The sequence below is a fragment of the Pinus tabuliformis genome, chromosome J, assembly GCF_031772625.1.
Source record: "Pinus tabuliformis cultivar Carrire ecotype Pingquan chromosome J, CPIR1, whole genome shotgun sequence".
In the NCBI taxonomy this organism is placed as follows: Eukaryota; Viridiplantae; Streptophyta; class Pinopsida; order Pinales; family Pinaceae; genus Pinus; species Pinus tabuliformis.
In genome coordinates, this window is record NC_142295.1 from 489,990,527 (window position 1) to 490,013,471 (window position 22,945).

The following is a 22,945-nucleotide window of genomic DNA, read 5'->3' on the forward strand; positions in this document are numbered from 1 at the left end:
CTATTCAAAAGCATCATGATCATCATTTGGAAGGGTTTGGGCCATAGCTGCTACAAGTTCTGCCTCATACCTGACAACATAAAAGATTGTAAGCCAAAGTTTCAATCTCTTAGAAATGGGACAAATTATTTCAATAAAAGTTAACAAAAAATAATAAGAAAATAGCATTTTACTTACTGCTGCTGGGTTGCAAGGTCTATCTGAACCTCAGGAGGAGAAAGAGCAGGTGACTCCACAAAATGAAGGTTTGGATCCCTATAAAAAGAACCCATTATAGAATCAATGCAAATTTTTTAATATAACATTCATATTAGGGAGCATGAGAAACTAGATTAAAGGCTCACCCTGAGAGCTTCCGTGCCAAGTACAGGAATGGATTCTCAAAGTTGTATTTACTTTTTTCAGATATCTCATAGTACTGAAGATTCTTCTTTCTATGAAAAGTAACTTGCTTAGCTTTCACTTGCCTATTCTTCACATCAACCTTGTTTCCACAAAGAACTATAGGAATGTTCTCACACACCCTGAAATTCACAAAGATATTTAGCTAATCGATTCAGGTAGTTGTGCCACCACACAATTAAGGAACCTTCATTTCTACTTAGAGATCCAACCCCTCTGTAAAAGAGATACCTGCAGAGATCTCTGTGCCACGTTGTGACATTATTGTAAGTCAATCGTGCAGTAACATCAAACATGATAACTTCACATTGCCCATGAATACTGCAACAAACAAAATCCCAATCAGTAAATAAGAAGGAAACAAATAAATTCTTTGGCAGACTCGAAATTAGACAAGTGAATGGAATCAACTCAAGACCAACATTACTCGGTAATGGCTTGCAGCCTTTGGGCCGAGCCCCTTTCTTTAAGAGACATAGGTGTATATAATTAGAAAAAAAAAAAAACGTCTGCTTGCTACAAACTGTATCAACCCTAATCTAAGGCAGAGATTATTGCAGGTTGTGTTAAGATACAGTAGAGCATTTCCTCTATAATAGGGAAGGCTAGAAAGCGAAGTGGCATAGCTGGAGACCCGCTCTGTGGAAATTATCTAAGCCAAATTATGGAACATCCAAAAACTTGGAAAACTGGGTTTGGAATAGAATGGAAGAGTAGGTTGGTAGGGTTATTATCTTGTCCGCGTTTTAACTCTTTCCAAAATACAAGTATTAATAACGTGGAAGCAATCAGGAATTAATTCAAAAGAACACTTTAATTGAGGGGCAGGGTTTGGACCCTCTCAACAAGGGAGGTTGTAAGCTTAGGGGATAAGACCCTCTTCAGTCAATTACATAAAACATCATATAAACTGTATAGGAATGTGTAGCTAAGCCAAACAAAAAATGTGACATAGATAAAAGTTGTGCAATACTATGAACTCATAAAATAAAAACGAGTACAAATTCCTGTACAGAAAGGTTGTGGTGTGGTAACCTTTAAACAAGCACAAACGAGGAAAAAATATTTTGTCATTAAAAGAAGTATACCCTCACAATACACTATAGTCCAGTAAACAAGGAGCCTAATATGCCGTGAGCAAAATAAGCATAGGTGTGTGTTAAAATATATATACAGTTACAATTTTCTGAGCAGAGGAATTGCGGTTGGACATCCAAATTCAAGAGTCTAAAATTACATTTGTCATGTCCATGGTAACTGGAGCCTGGAGGGAACGAATAACCCTCCGCACCCTGGTTCAATCAAAAATAAAGGTGACCTAGAGGGTTACCCTCCTCTAAAAACAAGAAAAACTCTGAAACAAACAGACATAGCCATGGCCGGTAGGATTCCCCATACCTGGAACTCGAAACAAAACGGGGGTGGGGTTTTTCTTAGTCTTTAGTCCATGTGATGAATGGGTGCCTAATCTGTACAAGGAGCAACCTAAATAGCACATGTTAGACAACAATAGAAGTAATGCAAAGCGTAGTAAAACAAAAACTCAAGGAATTTATCCTCGTGCTTGCCAAGATACTTACCACTAAAGAAAACTCTGGCCAACGAATGAACAACACTCATTCCAGTGCTATAGGAGGACCCCATTGCTAAATAACCCTGAAAATGCATGATGCATGAGCATGATCGAAAAGTTTATCAGTAAATCGAAAAGAACACATAGCCAAAAGGTTACAAAAGGAACAAGACATTGTGCGGTTATCTACCTGAAGGGTTTGGAAATGAATCCTCTAGCATTTGAATAGGGTCTGTGAGCTAGGATATCTGAGATGGAATGCATGGACTGAACCAGAGAAAAACCGTAGAGAAAGTTCCCAAAAAAATGATGACATCACCCAAGGTAAGCATTAGTTTAGGCGGCAGCCCATAGAGATGATCTGCCACCATTGGATTACGAAGTGTGCCCTCCACCGTTGATGCAAGGCAAAAAGACTGGATAGCCTACTAGCCTCGTACAGTACGAAGCAGAGTAGGAAATAATTCTCACAGTAATGGATTAGGGGTGCCCCGTGATGGCTAAAGGGAAAACGTAAAGTTACCCCCGGAACCATTGCCACGTGGTTAACATGCGTCCAAACCATATTACAGAGATTTTTATTAAAGTTAAAAAGCAGTACACCAATCCCTTAAACCATACCCATATGACAATTGACGTGCATAAAATGACATAAGGTAAATGAATCATAGGAAATTGTATATATAATTCCAAATGGTAATCCCGGGTATGTAAAACCTTATGACTATATATATATATATATATATATATATATATATATATATATATATATATATATATATATATATATATATATATATATATATATATATATATATATATATATATATATATATATATAATTTATTCTTTGAGAAATGGGGTTATGATAGTACATCATGAGAATGTGGTCTTAACCAGATGTCTGGCGAGGCCAGGGGATCGTTTGCCTCGTAACTGCTTTAGAGGCCAGAAAATATATCCAAAAGCCTTGACTGTAGGTTTTCCAAAAGCCAATGCAGATAAGGAAACATCAACCTTAAATGCTTTATCCTACTTCTATATGATATTTTCCTGGCGAGCTTACGCTTTCATAATAAATTTTATTGCAATACATGTTTTGATATGTATCGTCACTCATTGTTTAGGTTGTGGCATTGGGGAATTACATAATTCATATTGTTCTGACTAAGATTTTCTATGGGGAATAATCCTTATACCCTCCCTTGGAGTGTTGTGTTTATTGCATTGGTGAAAACATTGGTTGCAGTAGAGGCAAATATTCACTTATGAAGGCAAATCTAGTTAATCCTCCTCCATATGCTTAAAGCAATCAATGGTGAACATTGTCGCATCCTCAAGATCGACAAAACCTGAGAAGCATCATATGCATGATGTTTATGCTAAGACGAGTCCCAAAATGCGATTTAGTCAAAGTCTAGAGTACTTCCGAAAGCTGAATCAAAACTGCCGTGAGCATCAAAAATAGACTCAACAAAACCACTTATAGGACTTCGCTAAGAAAAAGTAAATAAGAGAGACAAAACTAGTGATAAAAAAAATTGTTGTTTTATAAAACCCGCCAATTTGCTAAATGCCAAATTATTTATTTGCCATATTGGTGAATTCTCCATGTAGAACGATACAAGTAATAAACATCACAACGTTGATGTCATTAAGAAATATATGATAATAAGGTAGAGAGAAAAGAGGTGTCGGGCACACGAGAGAATGTGAAAGACGAGAGATGGAGAGGCTTCTTTAAGGCAAGATGAGTTTTTAAAGAAAAAAACTTAATAAGTTGCATGTGTTAACCTTAATGCATTAAGTTTATTAAAATTAGTGCTTATATTTAACGGAAGTGATAATATACATATACATTAATATTAAAACAATATAATGGACACCATGTAACTCATATAACTTGTTAACATAAAGTATATAATGGGTTGAGGTTATAATTAATATTTATGGATGACTATAATTTTTTATTAGAAAAAATAGGATTTATAGGATGTGGTATTATTATAATATATTTAAATTAAATTTTAAAATTATAAGTAAAGGTTTATATATATAATGAGTGTTATTTTATATTATATAAAACATGTATCAAGTATAGTATAAAAATGACTCACCAAGTTTTAAGGAATGAGAAGGAATTTATATAATATGGATTTAGTCATTTAATAAATTAGATAATAGAGCTTAAATTTGTTTAATTATTATTAAAGTATTACGTTGAAATGAGTAATAAAAATTGAATTTTTTTATTTAATATTAAAATATTATGTTGAAATTGATAAGTTGTTATTTTACTTTATTATTTATTGGAAGTGTGAATATTTATATTATTATTATTTTAATATATTGTGTGTGTGGTATTTTGTGTTAATAAGAAATTTAAGTGTAAATTGATTATCGATAAATATTTTATTGTCAAACATATTAGGCATACCAAATCATTCATGGATGGTAATGGTGGCAGTGGTTCCAAGCATTTCAAACTATAAACTAAAGATTTAACGAGTGAAAATTAAGGTGGAAGAATCCCTAGTCTAACTTGAAGATGTATGAATCTATGATAAAAGATATCAAGTGGGGACTTGATGAGATAAGCCAAGGTTCACAATGAAAATCATGCAAGTGATGGATAAATCACTAGGGGACAACAAGCACATCATTTCAATTGTGGGGACTTGAACCCAAGCTGCTCTAGTAAAAGCCAAGTATCTTGACCTACTGGGCTACAATGGAATCATAACAATGGATTAACCCTTCATGTAGGTGGATTAAGCATAACCTAAGACTTAAATAAGGATGACCTCATGTATGTGTTCCATTGGGATAAGCACAATATGTATAGTGATCATGAAAAGTATTTTCAAGAGTTTGATAGTGAGATTCCACATCTCCTTCTCTTAGATCTATAATTTCTATGAAGAGCCTTGAAGAAATCAGGTTGAAGGAAGTTCCTTCACCCACTTTGTTAGGAAAGAGCTAAGATACTATTGGCAGTAGGTAGCCAAATCTGACAAGTGGTGAGGGTACATGCAAGATACAAAGCAAGGATTAATGCAAAGGAGTAATGCAGAGGAGTGTACTGACTACATACATATCATCAAACATCTTTCATCCCAGTTAGGATGCCTTGCATCGTGCCTAGTTAGTCATAAGATCATGTTGGTCACAACCTCAGTAGCTTAAATAAACAAGTGGTAATACTCTTCATCTTCTAAGCTATGTAATAAACAATTGAAAGGGAGAAAGACACGTATATCAAACAGATGGAATGCCTTTCAATTCTTGCAACCATGAATTTCATTGAAGATGGAATGATACGACAACCATAAGCAAACTTTTAAGCTACATTAAGAGGTGTATTCCAAAAGACGTGCTTTGTTTTCCATACCTAGCCTCCAAAGGGTTATGCATCAGATGGAGTCTTCATGCAGTCCTAATATTCTATCATACCTTGTGTTTCTTGGTCCGCTTATTTTTCTCCTTAGCTCCTTGAGAGTCATCTATCATGTCATCTTTCTTCATGGCCCTACTTGGGATGAGGCCCTGGGAGGACACATCTATGCAATTTCAGGCTGCAAGGCAAACTGGGTAGTCAAGGGACAAAACTGCATAGTTTTTGGAGACAGCGGGTTCCGACTGAGGGAAGGATATTGGAGGAAACCACTGCACATTTTTGAATGGTAAGGGAGGTTTGGATTTCTGCGCATTGCGCGGTTCGAACAAGAAATGGAAAAGTTTGAGGGTTACATATGTGAAGTTTCTAGTTCAGGAAAGTTGGATGAGGCTAGGTTGCTAAGGAAACTCTGAAATTTAGCTAAGTGTGGGACCAGTGGAACTTATGTGAATATTGATAAAACTTCACTACGATCACACACTTGAAAACTTATTGATACAACATAGACCATCCAGAATATATAACACATACTTCACTTAATGCAACAACCTTTGTGGCAGCTTATGGCAAGTGCGGCTTCGATTATAGACTTTGGGAGGATAAAGGTGACACTTTTGTAAGAGTGTGTGAAATGAGTGTTAAACATGTCTCATTCTCATAAATATTTCCCCTTGAAGCAAAACAAACCTCCCTTTGCATGACAAGTGATTACCCCCATGCCCAAAGATGACACATTCTATGTAAAGATAAAAGCATAAATGACTCTTAAGATCAAAAAGGGGAGCTTGAGATCGTCAACTTACCAATAAGTGACTAAGGAATGATCAATCACAATATCCATAGTAGGCTCTAAAATTTAAGTGCAGGCCAAAATTTTGGAGGGTGTTGCAGCCTCTACAACAAAGTCTTCACCTTCTTTCTAGCTTTGTTTTCAACTAGTGTCTTGAATTCTATGAACTCAGAGAATGCCTCATCTTTGTTCCACGTGAAGAAGTTCCAACACTTCCGTGAGAAGTCATCAATAAAAGTGACAAAATATTTGTGTTTGATAGTGTAGGTTGTCAAGGAAGGTCCATAAACATCATAGTGGATCCTTTCTAGGACTGCATGTGCTTTGTTGTCCTGATCATGGAATGTGGATTTTATGTACTTTTGTAATGTACATCCTTTGCATATATACTATTGCTTAAGTGCTCCTTTAGAGAGGCGAGTTCCATATACCTTGATTCCAAATTGTTTCTATTCCTCCTGAGGCTCCTCTTGCCCCAATAATGCTTCCTCTATACTGTCTCTGCTGCTCAATGACTTTATTCATTTCCTTTTGGTTTTGTTTTGTTTCTTGTAACATAATAATTCCTAGCTTCTCAGAAATGATAAGATCCCTTAGGGTTGCTACCTTAGAGGGGTGCTCAAGTCCCCTGATGTTACAAGATAATATTTTCATCATTTGATATGTGGTATGCGGGGAGGTGCTTGCCCCCCTTGGTCCTTGTTGATTGATTTTTTGTCATGCTGACCCAGGATAGAAGTTTCTATGGGTTTCTGCGTTCCCCTTGCTATGTTCTGTTGAACGTTCTCATCCCTGTGTTGCTTAGCAGATTTCCTCCTTGGGCCGGGTTTCTTGGGGGGTTCACTAGAACCCTGTGATCTTTAGATGAGCTTCTAGTGATTCTGTTGAGGGAGGATCAAGAAGAGGCTAAGAGGAAATAGTAAGAGGAAATGAGGATTCGATAGTGTCTTAGTGTTGGCTTTCAGGGAGAGGGGGCTCCTGGGGATCAAGAGGAGAGTGGGGGGATGAGGGGTCTTCTTCCTCCAAATATTTGAAGGGGTTTGATGTAGAGGGTAATGGCTGAGTTAAGATGGGAGGGGGGGAGAAGGATGCAGCTTGGATTTCTTGGGGAGGCTTTGGTTTTGGGCCAGACTGTTTGGGGTTTGCTTTCTTTTTTTTGACTTGTTCCAATGTGTCTTCACTGGCTTCAGAATTTCATTCATTTCATTTTCTTTTAGTTTAGTACACCTATTAGCAAAATGACCATATTCATGGCATACCTTGAATTTGAATGGGATTTGTTCATAGTCCAGCTGCTAAATATGGGTCCATTGGTCCACTTTCATCTTGATTGCTTCTAAAAGGCCCTTTCCTAAGTCGAATTCAACACAGATCCTTGCACATGTGTGCATGTTGTCCTTTGGTTCGCATCTGTCGATGTATTTTCCGACAATGTTCCCAATGGCTTTGCTGATTCATCTCCTCAACAATGATGAGGGATATGGGGCAAGCGAACCCAAACCAGGAATTCATTAGGTATATCCATTTCTGGGTCAAAGTCAGGGGACTATCTATTCAGAGAAAGACCTCTCGAATCCATGAAGTAGGGACCATTTATGAATATGAGATTCTAGTCTTCTTTGGTTTCAAAGAGGAATGTGTAGTAACCCCTTCCACAAAATCTTATTGCGATTTTTCCTTAGATGTTCGTGTTCCTGTTGCGCTCCACCCATTTCTATACAGCTCCGGGAGAGGGCCACAGGCCAGTAAATTGTCCAACTAGACCTCTCTCTGCTAGAGAGATCGCTGCCTTCCTTGGGAGACTAGGGGGAAGGGAGATTTCTGGGATGTTAGCGAGTTTCTTGATGAACCTTGAAGCTGCAGGTTTGTTTCGGATGGTAGCATTTTCATAAATGAGAGAGGCGAAGATCTCAGCTTGGTCTTCATTGTCTTGCATCTGGGAGAGGTCGATCCCAGCCATGGAAAGGCCAAAAGGGAGCTAGCTATGAGGGTGTCGAGGAGGAAGACTGGAGGCCCAGCAGCAGGGGTTGCCAGGTGGGAGGCCTGCGGAGGGCCGTAGGAGGCGAGGTTGTAGGGGCACGGGAGCTCCGGTTCAAAATCTCACACGCGATCAGAAGGTCAACATTGGAGCTTGTATATTTTTGTGCCTTCTGGTGGTGTGAAATTTCTCCATGTCTCTGTTATTAGGTTATGAAAATGAGGGTGATTCAGCCAAAAGGCTTCAAAGCGAAAGGGCATGCGAACATTGTCTCGCAGTCTTTACCAGTGAAGCCTAATATGCCAATGGTTCGAGCCAGAGAGTGGAAATATAGAGGCCAAGAGATCCCCTCCAAGATGTATTGCATTATCAGAGATCAAGAATCTGTCTAACCGAGATGCAATTTGGTGGACATCTGCACGCTTGTTGTTCCAAGTATAAACTCCATTGTTGAATTCCATATCTATAAGCCTGTTGTTATGAATGTAGCTTTTGAAGTGCGTGCTTTCACAGTCCAGCTTGATCCGTCCTCCTCCTTTTTCCTCCAGTCTTGTAATCATGTTGAAGTCCCTTCTTGTAATCCAAAGTGGGTGGGATATTTCTGATTTGATCTGAGTTAGGGTGTTCAGTGTGTCTACTTTGTTTGTTGCATCCTGGGGGAAGTAGACATTAGTTAAGTGTCCATGAACATTTGTCCCTGTTAAATGAAACTTTACCTAAATAAAGTGCTTACTGGCATGTATGTTGGTAAGTGTTATAGCTCTATCATCCCAAACGATGGCTAGCCCTCCTAAGGCTCCCATGGCTTCCACCACCACTTCTTTGCTTCCTGGCCACGCTTTGGCAAGGATATGATCCAACATTGTGCAATTACACTTGGTCTCCTACAAGAAGAGAATTTGAGGCTTTTCCTATTGTAGCATGTTCTTTATTAATCGTCCCTTCCCTGGGTTGTTGAGCCCTCTGATGTTCCATGAGATGAGCTTCATGATTCATGATTGGGAAGGGGATTATAGTATTTGGTGAGCCTGGAGTATCTTCCAAATTCCACCAGCATCTACCTTATGTGGATGGTTCTCTGAAGATTGGTTTTTCATCCTCGTTTCTTGTTATATTTGAAGATATTTTTTCCATCCCACTGACTACCAGTTTGGATGCCTAATGATCTTTGCTTCTGTGCTCTTGAGAGAATTACTTCTAAGTTCTCTAGCTGTCGCTCAGGAATTTTGTCATATTCCTTTTCTCTTACAAGCCTGTTCAAGTCCCAGTATATCTAGATCTCCGATGTCAAAGCTCTCCAGTTCCTCTTCCATGTGCTATACTATTTCCTGCTCTGCCTCTGAATTATCTAAAATCGTGAGCTACATCTGAGTGATCTCTACCTCCATACCTTGAGCAGTCCTTTCTGCATGTTACTAGTAGACGGCATTTTGGTGTCCACAGGTTGCTTAGAAGTGAGGGATTTCTTTGAGCTTGATGGATCAGAATGGGCGGAAGTCTTAGGAATGGCTTCAGGTTGTTTCTTATTATCTAAAATATGAACCCTCGGCTGGAGCAGGATTTCAAAGTTGTTGCTTGTTGAAGGCAAGGAGGTGCTGGTGACAAGTTTTTTGACTGAGGTAGAGGGCTTTTTATGGGTCTTTCTACGATTGGGAACTTTTGTGAACCCATCCAGGTCGGATTTGTCCATTGAAGGGGTGGTCATGGATTTCATATTGGAGGGACAGTCTCAGAATAAATGGCCCAGGGCGTGGCATTTTCGACAGTGGAATGGTACATGCTCGTAATCTATTATTTGTAACCATTCATAATCATCATGGTAGAGGCTTACCGCATCCGGGAGAGCTTTACTGAGGTGCATGTATACACAGATCCATGCATAGGTGGTGTATCGCTTCAGCTTTGTCTCCTCTGCCACTTTGATGAATTTGCCTAAACCATTCCCAATGTCTCGCAAAGAGTCTTCGTCCCAATACTCCTGAGGGAGAGAATAAATGCACAACCAAACCGGGGCCCAGCTCAGATCTTCTTTGTGCGAGTTAAAGTGTTCAATCCATCCTCTTAGGTACAACCCTACTGCATTAAAAAAATATGTTCCTCCATCCAATACCCTGTTTCGGTCCTCTAGACAATTAAAAATGGCAGTAAAGAATCCATTAGGCCCTAACTGCAGTGTTATATGCTCTTTTGGCTTCCATGTGGCTACGATCCAACCATGCAAAGCTTTCTCCATTAGCCAAAGGCCTATGAACTTTCCTATCAAAGCATGATCCCTCATAAACTGGATCTGAGTGTTGATGCGCTGACTTGGGAGCTCAATTTTGGGTCTGTCAACTGCTATCGGCTTGCAGGTGTTTGACGTCACTCGTGGTTCTTCATTTGTGTTGTTATTCATTGGTATATTTTCATTCTCTGTTGATGTATCCTCTGGATGGTCCATCTTGACATTTTCAGTCTATCGCAGGTCATTTTCCGTATCAGTGGGGGGAGGCATCATGTCCTCCCCCTGAGGGGATTCCATTGCGCGATAGTTGTTCCTTATTGTGCTGTAGCTGCCTTATGGTTGAAGGTTAATGGTAGAATGAAGAAGTCTATGAAGGTCTGCCAGTTGCAGAGCAACATCAAACCCTAAGCGCTCCGCTCTCCATTTTCTCTTTTTTTTGACATAAATGGTTAGTTTTTATTTAAAATTCGAGAAATTAGTTGATGACGACTTTAACACTGAAACCCTGTATTTCCTTGCTACAGTTGGCAAGGAAAAAAGATTTTTCTTTTGAATAGTCCACTGAATGAGTTACACTGTGAATGTAGATAGAATCTTGAAAAAGAACTTGATTTGGTTTCAGAATGGTGCCTTCAAATTCCGCTACTTTTGCTTTCCGTGACGTAGCTCTGCTTCCTAGCTTGCAGAGAGGAGATCCAACGCGCCGGAGTGACGAATCATCCAAAGAATCATTGCATTTTCTTTTTGAAATGTTTGGCAGAGTGTTATATAGTGTTCAAGAATGCCAAGAGTGGTAAATTGGCCTTGAAGAGACCCTCGTGAACTCCCCAACACCTACCCAGACACAACAGTGAGTTCCAATGACGAACAAAGATCGAAAATTCCACGGTTGCATTCTGAATTTTCCCTTGTGGATGAGTCCGCATTTCCTAATAGTAGCCAACTCAAAATTGTTCGGTCTCGAAGTCTGGAGAATCTAAATCAGAGAAATGCTCAAAGGAACAGAGGCCCAGACAACTCCAAAATTAAGGAATGTTGCAGTCTGATTCAACATCATTTAATAACAAAGATCTCTTGCTCCTAAGAGAGCCTAGGTTGGCTACCAAGTCCGCCCGTGAGTCTAACTTCCTCAGAACATGATAGGAGGAGATTTTGTGGAACTTGGGAAACAATAGTCTGATTTTTTTGAGGATGGGGGCTAACTGCACCTGAGAAGGGATCTTTTGAGAGTTCATAGCCTGTATAATTAATCTAGAGTCTCCAAAGACTGAGATGGAGAGGAGATTCCTCTTGATAGCCAGATTTGGACCCTACCACAAAGCAAGAGCGTCTGCTCTATTGTTTGTTTCATGCCCCAGACACTAAGCAAAGCACAACTCAATTGAGCCACCTGGGCTTAAGATAACTCCCCCACCACCTGCCTTTCCTGGGTTACCTTTAGAGGCCCCATCGAATAATAAGCAATGATCATCCAAAGTAGATCTCCATTTGATGAATTCCTATTCTTCCAGAAAAATTTCCTAATGAGAATAGGCTTTAACAGGAGTAATGGATCTATTCTGATGATTTGGAACAAGTTCTTTTAACCATTGATCTTCCTCGCTGTCCAAAATCATGCCATTTCTTATGGTGGGTTTGGTTTCTAAGGCGTCCCCCAACAAAGCTTTGATCTTAGTGATAATTTTGACCGGGTTACAACTCTCCTCCCTAAATATTCTGTTGTTTCTCTCCAACCACAGTTTCCAGCATGTGAATTTGGGGATCCACATCCAGCCAGTCTTGAAAAGGATTTTTTTGGAGAGACAGAACGGGGATAACTTGGCCCAGTTTCTTAGCAAGTCCTGAATATTTCCTGGAAGCTCTATTTTGTAAGGTCCTAACATCAGGACACCCTTCCAAACTTCTTGAGAAAAGGGGCAGAATAAGAACAGGTGGTTAGTTGTTTCTTCATCTGATGCACAAAGAGGGCACTTGGAGGGACTTTCCACTCCACGCTTCCTCAGGTTATCTCTAGTGAAGATACTTTTATGTGCCAGAGTCCAGCAAAAGAAGTCAATTTTGGGGAGAGTAGGAAAAGACCAAATAAATTTCCATTGAGTTGGCACTGGGGGGACGCTATGGACAGCCATCATACTTTTGTAACCTTCTGCTACTGAGTAAGAGCCTAAAAGAGAACCCCACCCTCTTTTGTCCTTAGAAGAGGCCTTTAAGGGAGATTTTCCTTGGAGAAAATCCAACAATAAATTGGCTTCACCATCCAGCCAATGAGGGACCTCCCCCAAATTCCAACCATCCCATAGAATTTCTACATCATTTGTCCAATTGGAGATGTCCCAAAGGGTTTCCAGATTGCTAGCTCGAAGCCAAGCTCTGATGTTTTCTAGTTCTGCCATCTGATTCAAGTGCTGATCTCCAAGAATAGAATCTTCCCAAATTTTTATTTTTTTCCCATTACCTGGGATCCAATAAATCTTATGACTGAAAAGTTTCAAAGCTGTGAGACAGAGTTTGAAAACTAGTGATCCTTTGGAAATTCTAGGAGGCTGGTCCAAGCACCTCAAATGCTTCCCATGAAAATATTTTTTCCACATAACTCTCTTGCTCCAACTAGGATTCCTAGAAACAATGTTCCAAAGGATCCTGGAGCCAGAGCAAGATTTTGGCCTGCCAGATCTCGCATTTGGAGACCTCCTTTGAAGAATGGCTTCTTAATAGTGTCCCAATTAACTAAATGGAGCCTTCTTTCATTATTTTTCCCTCCCTCCCACAAAAATCTTCTCAGGAGACCATCCACTTTACTAATAAAGTTTTTAGGGGCTAGTAGAATGGAGTTGTGATAAACTAGGAGACTTATGAGAACATATTTCATAAGGATTACCTTCCCAACATTATTCAACCATGAGGCTCCCCAAGCTTGTATTCTGAGTTTTAGCTTGTCTAGCAGGGGCATCCAGTGAGCTACCTTAGGATTTTATTTGAATATTGGGATCCCAAGGTACTTAAATAACTCCTAGGTCAAGGTTCTTTTCCATTTCTAATAGCCTTGTTATGTCTGTCAAATATTTGATCGAGCAATTCCAACCATAGGTCGTGCTTTCTAGATAGTTAATCATGCTGCCTGAAACCTCCCTATAAATGTCTAGCTCCTTCTTGAAGGTTCTAGCAAAATTTATGCTAACTCCTCCAAGCAATAATGTATCATCAGAAAACTGGGCATGATTTATGTCTTTAACATTGTGAACCATTCTTAGGCCTAGCAGAGTTTGGATCTATTGACAATAGTCTAGCTGGAAGCTGAGCACCGAAGCTTGAATGGCATAAAGAATTGGGGACAAAGGGAAACCTTGTCTTAGCCCCATCGAGGCCTGGAAAAATTCCTTGAACAACCATTAACCAGAGGTGCTATCCAAGGGGAGGCAATGCAGGCTTTCACCCAAGTTATGAGAACTTTTGAGAAGCCAAATTTCTCCATCATAGAAAATAGGAAATCATGTCTCACCCTATCAAAGGAATTTGTCAAATCTAGCTTAATCACCATGCCTTTCTCTTTTTGATGACAACTTGAATGAATTTCTTCTTGCACTAGCACAATATTGTCAAGAATCTTTCTCCCTTTTATGAATCCTCCTTGGTTTGCATGGATGATGACCGACAAAATTGTCTTAATACGGTTGGATATTATTTTTGTAATTAGCTTATAACTTGTATTACACAAAGAGATGGGCCTGAATCTGCTGAAATTGGTGGCGCCTTTGCCTTTCGTAATCAAGGAAAGGAAGGCCAAGTTGGTACTGCCTCCAATCTTGGTGCAGGTCTGAGATTTATAGATCATTCTCAGGAGGTATTTTTTAATTGTAGGCCAGCAAGTCAGGTAGAACCTTGCAGTGAACCCATCAGGGCCCGAGGCTTTATCTGGATCCATGTAATCCAAAGCTTCTTTAATCTCATTCATACTGATCGGAGTAGTCATCATAATATTGTCAGAATCTTGAACACAGTGAGGAATAAGATCAATCAGATAGGCTTGAGAATCAATAGGAGGGTCTTTCGGGGCAGAGTAAAGATATTTGAAGAAAGAGTGGGCTGCTTGCTTTATGCCTTCAGAATCTTTAACCATAGTGTTTTGATAGTGAATTTCATTTACTATTTTGAAGTGCTTGCGTGCTTCAGCTTGCTTATGGAAGTAGCTTGTATTTTTGTTTCCGGCTTGTAACCAAAGATTTATGGACTTCTACCTCCAGAACCCTTCTTCATCCCTACTTGCTCTATGGAGATCTTTTTGCAGCTCTACTTCTTTTTGAAGAAGGATTTGAGTTACATTGAAATTCTCCATTGTTAATTGATGGCCTGCTAAACTGTCATGCATCTCCTTTCCTTTGGCGGTGGGAGTTTTCAACCTTTTAGCCCACTCCTTGAGCTCCCTTTTAAGTCTCCTCATTTTTTCTTCCCACACAAAGAAAGGGGATCCTTCATGAACTTGCCAGTTCTAGGCCTCAGAGACCACCTCCTAGAATCCTTATTGATGAATCCATAGAGAACTGAATCTAAAGGGAATGGGTCCAAGATTTCCATCCAAGGAGAGCTCATGCAGAATGGGTTTATGGTCAGAGGTGCAGTTCGGCAGAATTTTAGAGGTGGCCATTAGACCTTAAGTCAAGAAGGAGGATTGGACTAGAAATCTGTCCAGACGAGCAGCAATGTGGCCAAGGCCTATCCTTTTGTTTGACCAGGTTAATTTCCCAGATGTGGGCTTGATATCCTCCAATTCCCAAACTAAAATGAAGTCTTCAATCCATTCTCTAGCTGGGTCTCTGACTAGTGAGCCCCCCTTTTTCTCTTTTGCAGCTAGCGTAACATTCAGATCACCTGCAATAATAATATTTTTCTGGGTTGTGCAAGAAAAGATAGGACTGGAGTGAGTCCCAATTTTTTTTTCTCAGATGGTAAGACCGGAGCATAATGATTGAACATACTTACTTGGTGGCCAGATTCTTTATGGAGGAGCTTAGTGAGTAGCTAATGGGGGCAACATTATTCGTGAATTAGATCATATTTGGAGCTCTCCCAAAAGGAGGCAATCCCTCCAGAGGCGCCTCTAGCACTGACTAGTCTCCCTTGGCCTTTATGCGAGAATTCTTTGCTAGCTTGGATGAGTAGAAGGTCCTCCAGTTTTGTCTCCTGGATGAGAAGGATTTCAGGCAAGTACATCCTTAGAATGTCTTTCAGAGCTTCTTCTTTCAACCTGCTGCCTAACCCTCTGCAATTCCAGGAGACGTATTTCATTATTTACTGGCTTGGAAGGTTGTGGCTCCTTTTGGAGCCTAACCATGCTTGCGCCTAGATCTGGTATTCATCATTCCTTTCAGAGTTTTCTCAGAGCCTTGGAGAACATCCAGATAAGTTTGTTCCTCTCTTTGTTTCTTCTTGGACTTTCTACCCTTGGCCGACTGGATAGGAGTGACTTGCGAGCTGTCTGAATATGAGACTCCATCTTCTGAATCTCCCTTAGAATCAGAGCCCAAACTGATGTGCTCCTCATTTTCTTCTTTTTCCCCTTGTTCATTCTCTGATGGAGGAAGAGTTGACTTTGCCTCTGCTTCTTTCAATTTCTTCAATGGGTCTTCTGGCTCCTCTTGGGTTCCAATGGCATCTATCCTTACCCCAGAGGAAGAAACCTCTTTTGGAACTTCTTTGGCTTTTGGTTTAGCCCGGGGTTTCACCAATGGCCCTGAATTTTTCTTCTCAGTTGGTTTTGGGACTGCCTTGCCTTTTTTTATTTCTTTCCATCCTTCTTCATCCACTTTGTCCCAGTTAGAGCTTTTGGGAAATTTCATTGGAAGTGTCCATGTTCGTGACAGGTTTTTAATTTGAAAGGCAGTTGCTCATAATCCAATTTTTGATAGTGATGCCATTCTATGACTGTAAGTTTTACCACCTCGGGCAGTCTAGTTTCCAGATCGAATTCCACCCAGATTCTTGCATAGGTATATTGGCCCTTGTTATCTGCTTTGTCAATGAAATGGCCTAGGCCATTTCCAATCTTCTGCAAGGTGTGATAGCTCCAGCAATGGATCAGAAGATTAGGAAGCAGGACCCAGACTGGGACCTATTTAGGGGTATCAATTGAGGGATCGAAGTCGGGGGTCCACTTATTAAGATACAGACCTTGATTTCCCATAAATACGGACCGTTTTTGAAAACCAAATCTCGATCTTCTTTTGAGGTGAACTACAAAATGAAATACCCTCTTCTGACAACGTAACAGATCACATTGTTTTCCAGCTGGGGCCTCCAGTTGCATTGGATCCAATCATCTGTTGTTTTTGTAGAGGGCTAGCATCCCATAAATTGTCCTACCAACCCTCTGTCAGCCAGGGCTAGGGCGATTTTTATCGGTTGGTCTTCTGGCAGGGAAATCTCAGGAATTTCCTCTAGTTTTTTGATGACTTTCGGGACTTCTGGAATCTAATGTTTCTTTCCTTTCTATGATAGCAATCTTCTGAATGCTTCCTCTGAAGAGATTGGTGGGATGGGAGAAGGCTCCCCACCCCCAGGCGCACTCGTGGTGGCTGCTACACTCCTCTGCGATTGCAAAACCCAGACATGGATGCTGTGCCAGTAGCAACACTGGTCGGAGGAGGGAGGCATAGCCCGATTGTGGGGATGCTAGGAAGGATTGAGAGCCTAGCAACAGGGGCTGACAGGCAGGGGGCCTGCGGAGGGCCGTAGGGGCCGAGGAAGGAGGGGCACAAGAGCTCTAGTTCAGAATGCGTGTGTAGGTCACCTTGAAACTCAGCACTGCCCTCCATTTTCATTCGAAGTGAAATATCGTATTAAACATAGGTTTTATCCAAAGTGGTCATTGTATTAAATATAAAGTTTTGTCTTAAATTTTTTTTGTCTCAAAATGCTTTTTTCTTAAATATAAAGTTTTGTCTTAAAATAATTTTGTCTTAATTTTTTTTATCTTAAACTATTTTTGTCTTAAATATAAAGTTTTGTCTTTTCATTTTTGTCTCAAACTACTTTTCTCTTAAATATAAAGTTTTGTCTTAAAATAATTTTGTCTTAAACTATTTTTGTCTTAAATATAAAGCTTTGTCTTTAAATTTTTGTCTCAAACTACTTTTGTCTTAAATATAAAGTTTTGTCTCAAAATATTTTCATCTTAAATTATTTTTGTTTTAAATATAATGTTTTGTCTTAAAATATTTTTGTCTCAAACTACCTTTGTGTTAAAATATTTTTGTCTTAAACTATTTTTGTCTTAAATATAAAGTTTTGTTTTAAAATATTTTTGTCTCAACCTATTTTTGTCTTAAAGTCTATATTTAAGACAAATCAATTGATATTAATTTTTAATGTAAAATAACTAAAATAAAAAATGAGTTTTTGAGACAAGATTTCTTTTGTCTTAAAAAATGTCTCAAAAGTGCCCTTGGTGTAGTAGTGACATCAAAGAGGAGGACATTTACAAGACAACTTTCTAGATCAGGTATGGGCATTATGAGTTTGTTGTAGTTCCGTTTAGCTTAACTAATGCTCCAACTACCTTTATGTGATTGATGAATAGTGTGTTGCATCCGTACTTGGATAAATTTATTATTGTGTTCATTGATGACATATTGGTATATTCTAAAAATGAGGAAGAGCATGCCGAGCATTTAGTAGTAGTGTTGAGGCTATTGAGAGAGCATCAGTTGTATGCTAAGCTCAACAACTGTAATTTCTTTCAAACTAAGGTACATTAATTGGGACATGTTGTCTCCAATGAGGGAATTGTAGTAGATCCAAAAAAGATAAGGGTCATCATGGAGTGGGTAGCTCCTAAGAATGTGGACGATGTGAGATATTTCATGGGGTTGGGAGGCTATTATAGGAGGTTCATCAAGAATTTCTCATAGATTTCTTATCATATCACATCATTGCATAGGAAAGGTAAGAAGTTTGAATGGAGAGGGGAGTGTGCGGCTAATTTTGAGAAGCTGAAGCAGTTGCTGACACATGCACCAATGTTAAAGATTGTAGATTCAGATAAAGAGTTTGTAGTATGCACATATGCTTTCAAGAAAGGACATGGTGGAGTCCTTATGTAGGATGGACACATGGTATGTTATGAGTTGCAAAAAATGAATGAGCACGTGCAGAACTACCCCACACATGATCTTGAGTTGGTAGCAATTATATATGCATTGAATATGTGGAGATACTATATTTTGGGTAGGAGGTTTACATTGATGAGTTACCACAATGGTTTGCAGTATCTATTTGACAAACAAAATCTGAATGATAGGCATGCGTGGTGGTTGGATTTGATCAGTGAGTTCGATTTTGAGATTAGATACATCAAAGTCAAAGATAAAAATGTGGAATATGCTCTTAGCAAGCAGTTATAGGTAAATCACTTAGCATCTATGAGATCCTATGGGACATACTTACAGGATAGGATCTTGTAGGCAGGTCAACAGGATGTCAAGTATATGGAGATTATGCACAGGTTGCAGCAGAGTACAGGTTCTGGTACATGTATAAGTGACAATACATGTAAAGATATAGGTATAAGTATAAGTATAGGTACAGGTGCAGGTGCACATGATGTGCACTATTTCCTTACAATAGACAGATTGTTCAGATTCAGAGACAAGATATATGTGACAGATAGTAGTGAGATCAAGAAGGTGATCTTGAGAGAGTTTCATGTGAAACCATATTAGGGTCACCTAAGTTATCAAAAGACACTAACAAAACTGAAGAGATTTTATTATTGGCCAAACCTAAAGAGGGATGTAGTAGAGTTTGTGGCTAGGTGTTTTGATTGTCAGCATGTGAAGGCAGAGTGTAAACATCTAGGTGGACTACTAAAACTGATCACAAATCCAGAGTGGACATGGGAAGTCATTTCCATGGACTTCATCACAGGTTTTTCGAGGACAATGAAAAAAGATGACTCCATCATGGTTATTGTGGATAGGTTGACAGGGTTTTCACATTTCATTCCAGTGAAGTATACATTCTCAGTTAGCAATGTAGCACATGTATTCAATAGAGATATAGCTAGATTCCATGGTGTTCCGAAGGAGATTGTGTCATATAGGGATGAGAATTTCGCTTCCAAATTTTGGAAGGAGTTATTTGTAGGTTTTGGCATAGAGCTGGCCTTCAGTACAACTTATCATTCATATATAGATGGACATACAAAGAGGGTCAATAGGATATTGGAAGACATGTTGAGGATGTATGTGATGCATCAACAACAAAAGTGGGAAGAGTACCTTCCAATGGTAGAGTTGTCTTACAACAACGGGTATCAGGAATATTTGAAGAGGAGTCTGCTTGAGGCATTGTACATGTGGAGTTGAAATACTTCTAATAGTTGGAGTGATCGAGTTAACAGGGTGTTGATTGGACTAGACATGTTGTTAGACATGGAACAGGAAATGCGGGTAATCAAGAAAAATCTAAAGGCAACAAAAGATAGGTAGAAGAGCTATGTAAATCGAAACAGGTTGTTCAAGGAGTTCTAGGTTGGGGAACAAGTGTACTTGCACATCAAATTGAAGAAGATCTCCTTACAGATTGGATCATGTGCCAAGCTAGCACCACGATTTTGTGGACCCTTCAACATCATTGAGAGGATTGGGCCAGTAGCCTATCAACTTGCACTGCCTCTGACAGTGCAATTCCATGATGTTTTCCATGTGTCATTTCTTAAGAAGTATGTTAAATATGTTGATCATGTGATTGATTGGTCTATATTGCAGGTGGAACTAGATGGAGAATTCCATCTAGAGCCTTAGTGTATATTGCAGAAAAAGATGCTAATGCTCCGGAACCGAGCAATCGAGAAAGTTAAGGTGCAATGGAATCACTTTGGGCTTGATGAAGCTACATGGGAGATGGCGGAGTAGATGCGGGCTATGTATCCTTCCTCGTTTTCCAGTTGAGGCAAAGAATTTTTGGCATGGTGTTTTGGTATGGTGTTTTGGTATATGTCTTGGTATATGTTTTGGTATATGTTTGGTGATTTTGGTATATGTACATATGTATATGGATGTAAATGCTGCTAGGAGCTATGTTATAAAGCCTTAATAAGCGTTATGTGTGGCATGTCACTATGATGTTACATGGGAGATGGCAGATCAGATGCGACTATGTATCCTTCCTTGTTTTCTAGTTGAGGCAAAGAAGTTTTTGTATGATGTTTTGGTATGCTGTTTTGATATATGTCTTGGTATATGGTTTGGTATACGTTTGGTTCTTTTGGTATATCTAGATATGTGTATGGATATAAATTCCACCATGAGCTATGTTATAAAGCTTTAATAAGAGGTATGGGTGGCATGTCATTATGATGTTATGTTGTTATGTTTTCATGTTGGTTTACTTCTCAGCTGGTTGATCATTGCAAATAATGCAATGAGCTATGTTATAAATCTCCATCGAAATTATGTTTTTCTTACAAATTTTTTGTGGTTATAGGTGTCGTTGAACACCGAGGATGGTGTTCCCCCAAGGGGGAGGGTTTTGTACAACCCTAGTTAAAATTCGATGTAAAAAAGTTAATAAAGGAAAAAAAGTAACTGCAGTTTATGGGACACTCATTCCAAGCTAAATTTTGGGAAACATCCTAGTGATGGGGATCACTTGTGATTGTTTAATCTCTAAGAAAATTGGCAAAGGAAATGGCTAAGGCTTTGGAACGGAAAAGTGGCACTTTTGGCACATTTATTTATGAAAATAAAGAAAATTAGGAGAAGAGTAAGGTGAAAGGTCACACGTTGCATGTGAGGAGGAGAATGAAGGAAAATAATGGAAAATGAAGAAAATAGAGGCCTCATTAATAAAAATTCTTTTGAGGATCAGTTGGCAACCTTTTGTTAGTTCAGTTTTGGAGTTCTCTCATTATCTCTCTCTCTCTCTCTCTCTCTCTCTCTCTCTCTCTCATATTCTTGGAGACTTAAAGTTTTCTTGGAGCAGTCTTGGAGGGTGTGGCATACTTGGATTGTTGGAGCAAGAAGGCAAAGGAAGAGGTGGAAAGTGTAAGAGGACATCATGATCAATAACTACATCGGATTTTGGTTGCAGTTATTGAGTTGCATGTATGTTTTCCTCACTATTTTTGGAATGCATTGCATATGCATGTGATTTGTTGATTATGATTTGTCATGGGCATGGATGATGGCCATGATTGACAGTGGATTTCCTAGCCTTGCCATTTCCTAGATAGGCATGGTAATTATGGATTCATTTTCCTTGTTTTATTTTCATTGGTTCTCATGTTTCCTTAGCTTGGGTTGAGTTATTAGTCCTAGAAGCCCTCGTTGGACAACGCTTTGGAAAATATATAAAGAATTGGGTTGAGTTACTAATCTTGGAATCCTTGGTTGGAAAAACGCTCTCGAAGCCCTTGGTGGGTTGAGTTACTAGTCCTGCAAGCCCTAGTTGGAGAAACGCTCTAGAAGCCCAGTAAACGTTGTGGGTTGAGTTACTAGTCCTATAAGCCTTGGTTGGACAAATGATCTGGAAGCATAGGAAGGCTTGGATAGAGACCAATCTGATGATGGTTTTGTGATGTCTGACCGTGAGGTGGAATCACGGTTTGATGGGTTGAGGTGGATGGCCTCTAGAAGCCCTGGATGGTTTTTGATTGATGTGTTCTACGAGATCCCACATTCATGTTTAGAATATTGTAGGGGGGTGAATGCTTGAAGATAGATTTGGCTTAGCCATTCTATGGTAAGGTGGACATGCAAGTCTCATCCCGGGTTTGGATTTTGCATAAGAAATATGAGGTTATTTCTCCTTGTATTTCTATGAGTATTATATTGGATTATATGTAGTTTGTATGGCTATGATTTCATTGGTATTTCTACTGCTATTATGCTGGTTAGATATGTGTTTTATGACAATAGCTATGTATGTCTCTCATCATGCTTTCACTTGTAAATTAATGATCAATGTATCTATGACTTAATGGATGAAATGGGAGTTAATATGTTGATGCATAAATGTCTCTTAGCGATTCTTAGGTAAGTAAGAGACCCCTATGCTAAGATATGTTATTTACACCTGTAGATTTAATATTCTTGATATGTTTGACGAAATTCTTGTCATAGTAGGGGTGCAGTCAAGGTATCATTGAAGTGATTGCATTTATATGGTCATTTCCTTGTTATTTTACTGTTATGAAGATGTGACTCAATTCTCAGAAGTAACCTAGACTTTGGGCCTAAAAAAGGGGCTCAAATCTCGAGGACACTAACATAGCACTCACAAAAAGAGTCCCTAGATGCTGGCTTGCATGCCCATGATAACATATAGAGGTCCCTTGATGCTAGCATGCCCATTACATGAGAGTGTCTAGAGGTCAAGTAGTCCAAAATGTGAGTGGGACCAAGGGGCTGATTGGCAGAAAGGTTGGGTTGGTTCTTGAGGGTCCTAATGTTGATGTTGGATGTCTGAATGGTGTGTTTCTCTCGGGTCCACTTCCTTAATGTGACTCAGGAGTTCGAATCTGATGCAGGAGCATGAGACTTGCAGGGAAAATATTCAAACTTATTCCAAAAATCCAAAAAAAAATC

General features: G+C 39.3%; 1 protein-coding gene across 1 annotated transcript; it reads right to left on the reverse strand.

The window, feature by feature from the left end:
- LOC149227932 (GTP-binding nuclear protein Ran1B-like) lies at nucleotides 1–14,481 on the reverse strand. The gene is made up of 5 exons (XM_089380624.1): nucleotides 14,243–14,481; nucleotides 634–723; nucleotides 345–524; nucleotides 178–255; nucleotides 1–70 (listed from the first exon to the last, which is right to left on the reverse strand). Exons 1-5 carry the CDS (start codon nucleotides 14,479–14,481, stop codon nucleotides 1–3), a joined length of 657 nt encoding a protein of 218 aa, XP_089236750.1.
- Between the last annotated feature and the right edge of the window lie 8,464 nt (nucleotides 14,482–22,945).

Coding starts and splice junctions, on each gene's coding strand:
- LOC149227932 (XM_089380624.1), bottom strand. CDS start 14,481: ATGGTTAAAGATTCTGAAGGCATAAAGCAAGCAGCCCACTCTTTCTTC. Junction 256..344: donor TTGGCACGGAAGCTCTCAGG/GTGAGCCTTTAA, acceptor TTCTTTTTATAG/GGATCCAAACCTTCATTTTG. Junction 71..177: donor GACCTTGCAACCCAGCAGCA/GTAAGTAAAATG, acceptor TTATGTTGTCAG/GTATGAGGCAGAACTTGTAG.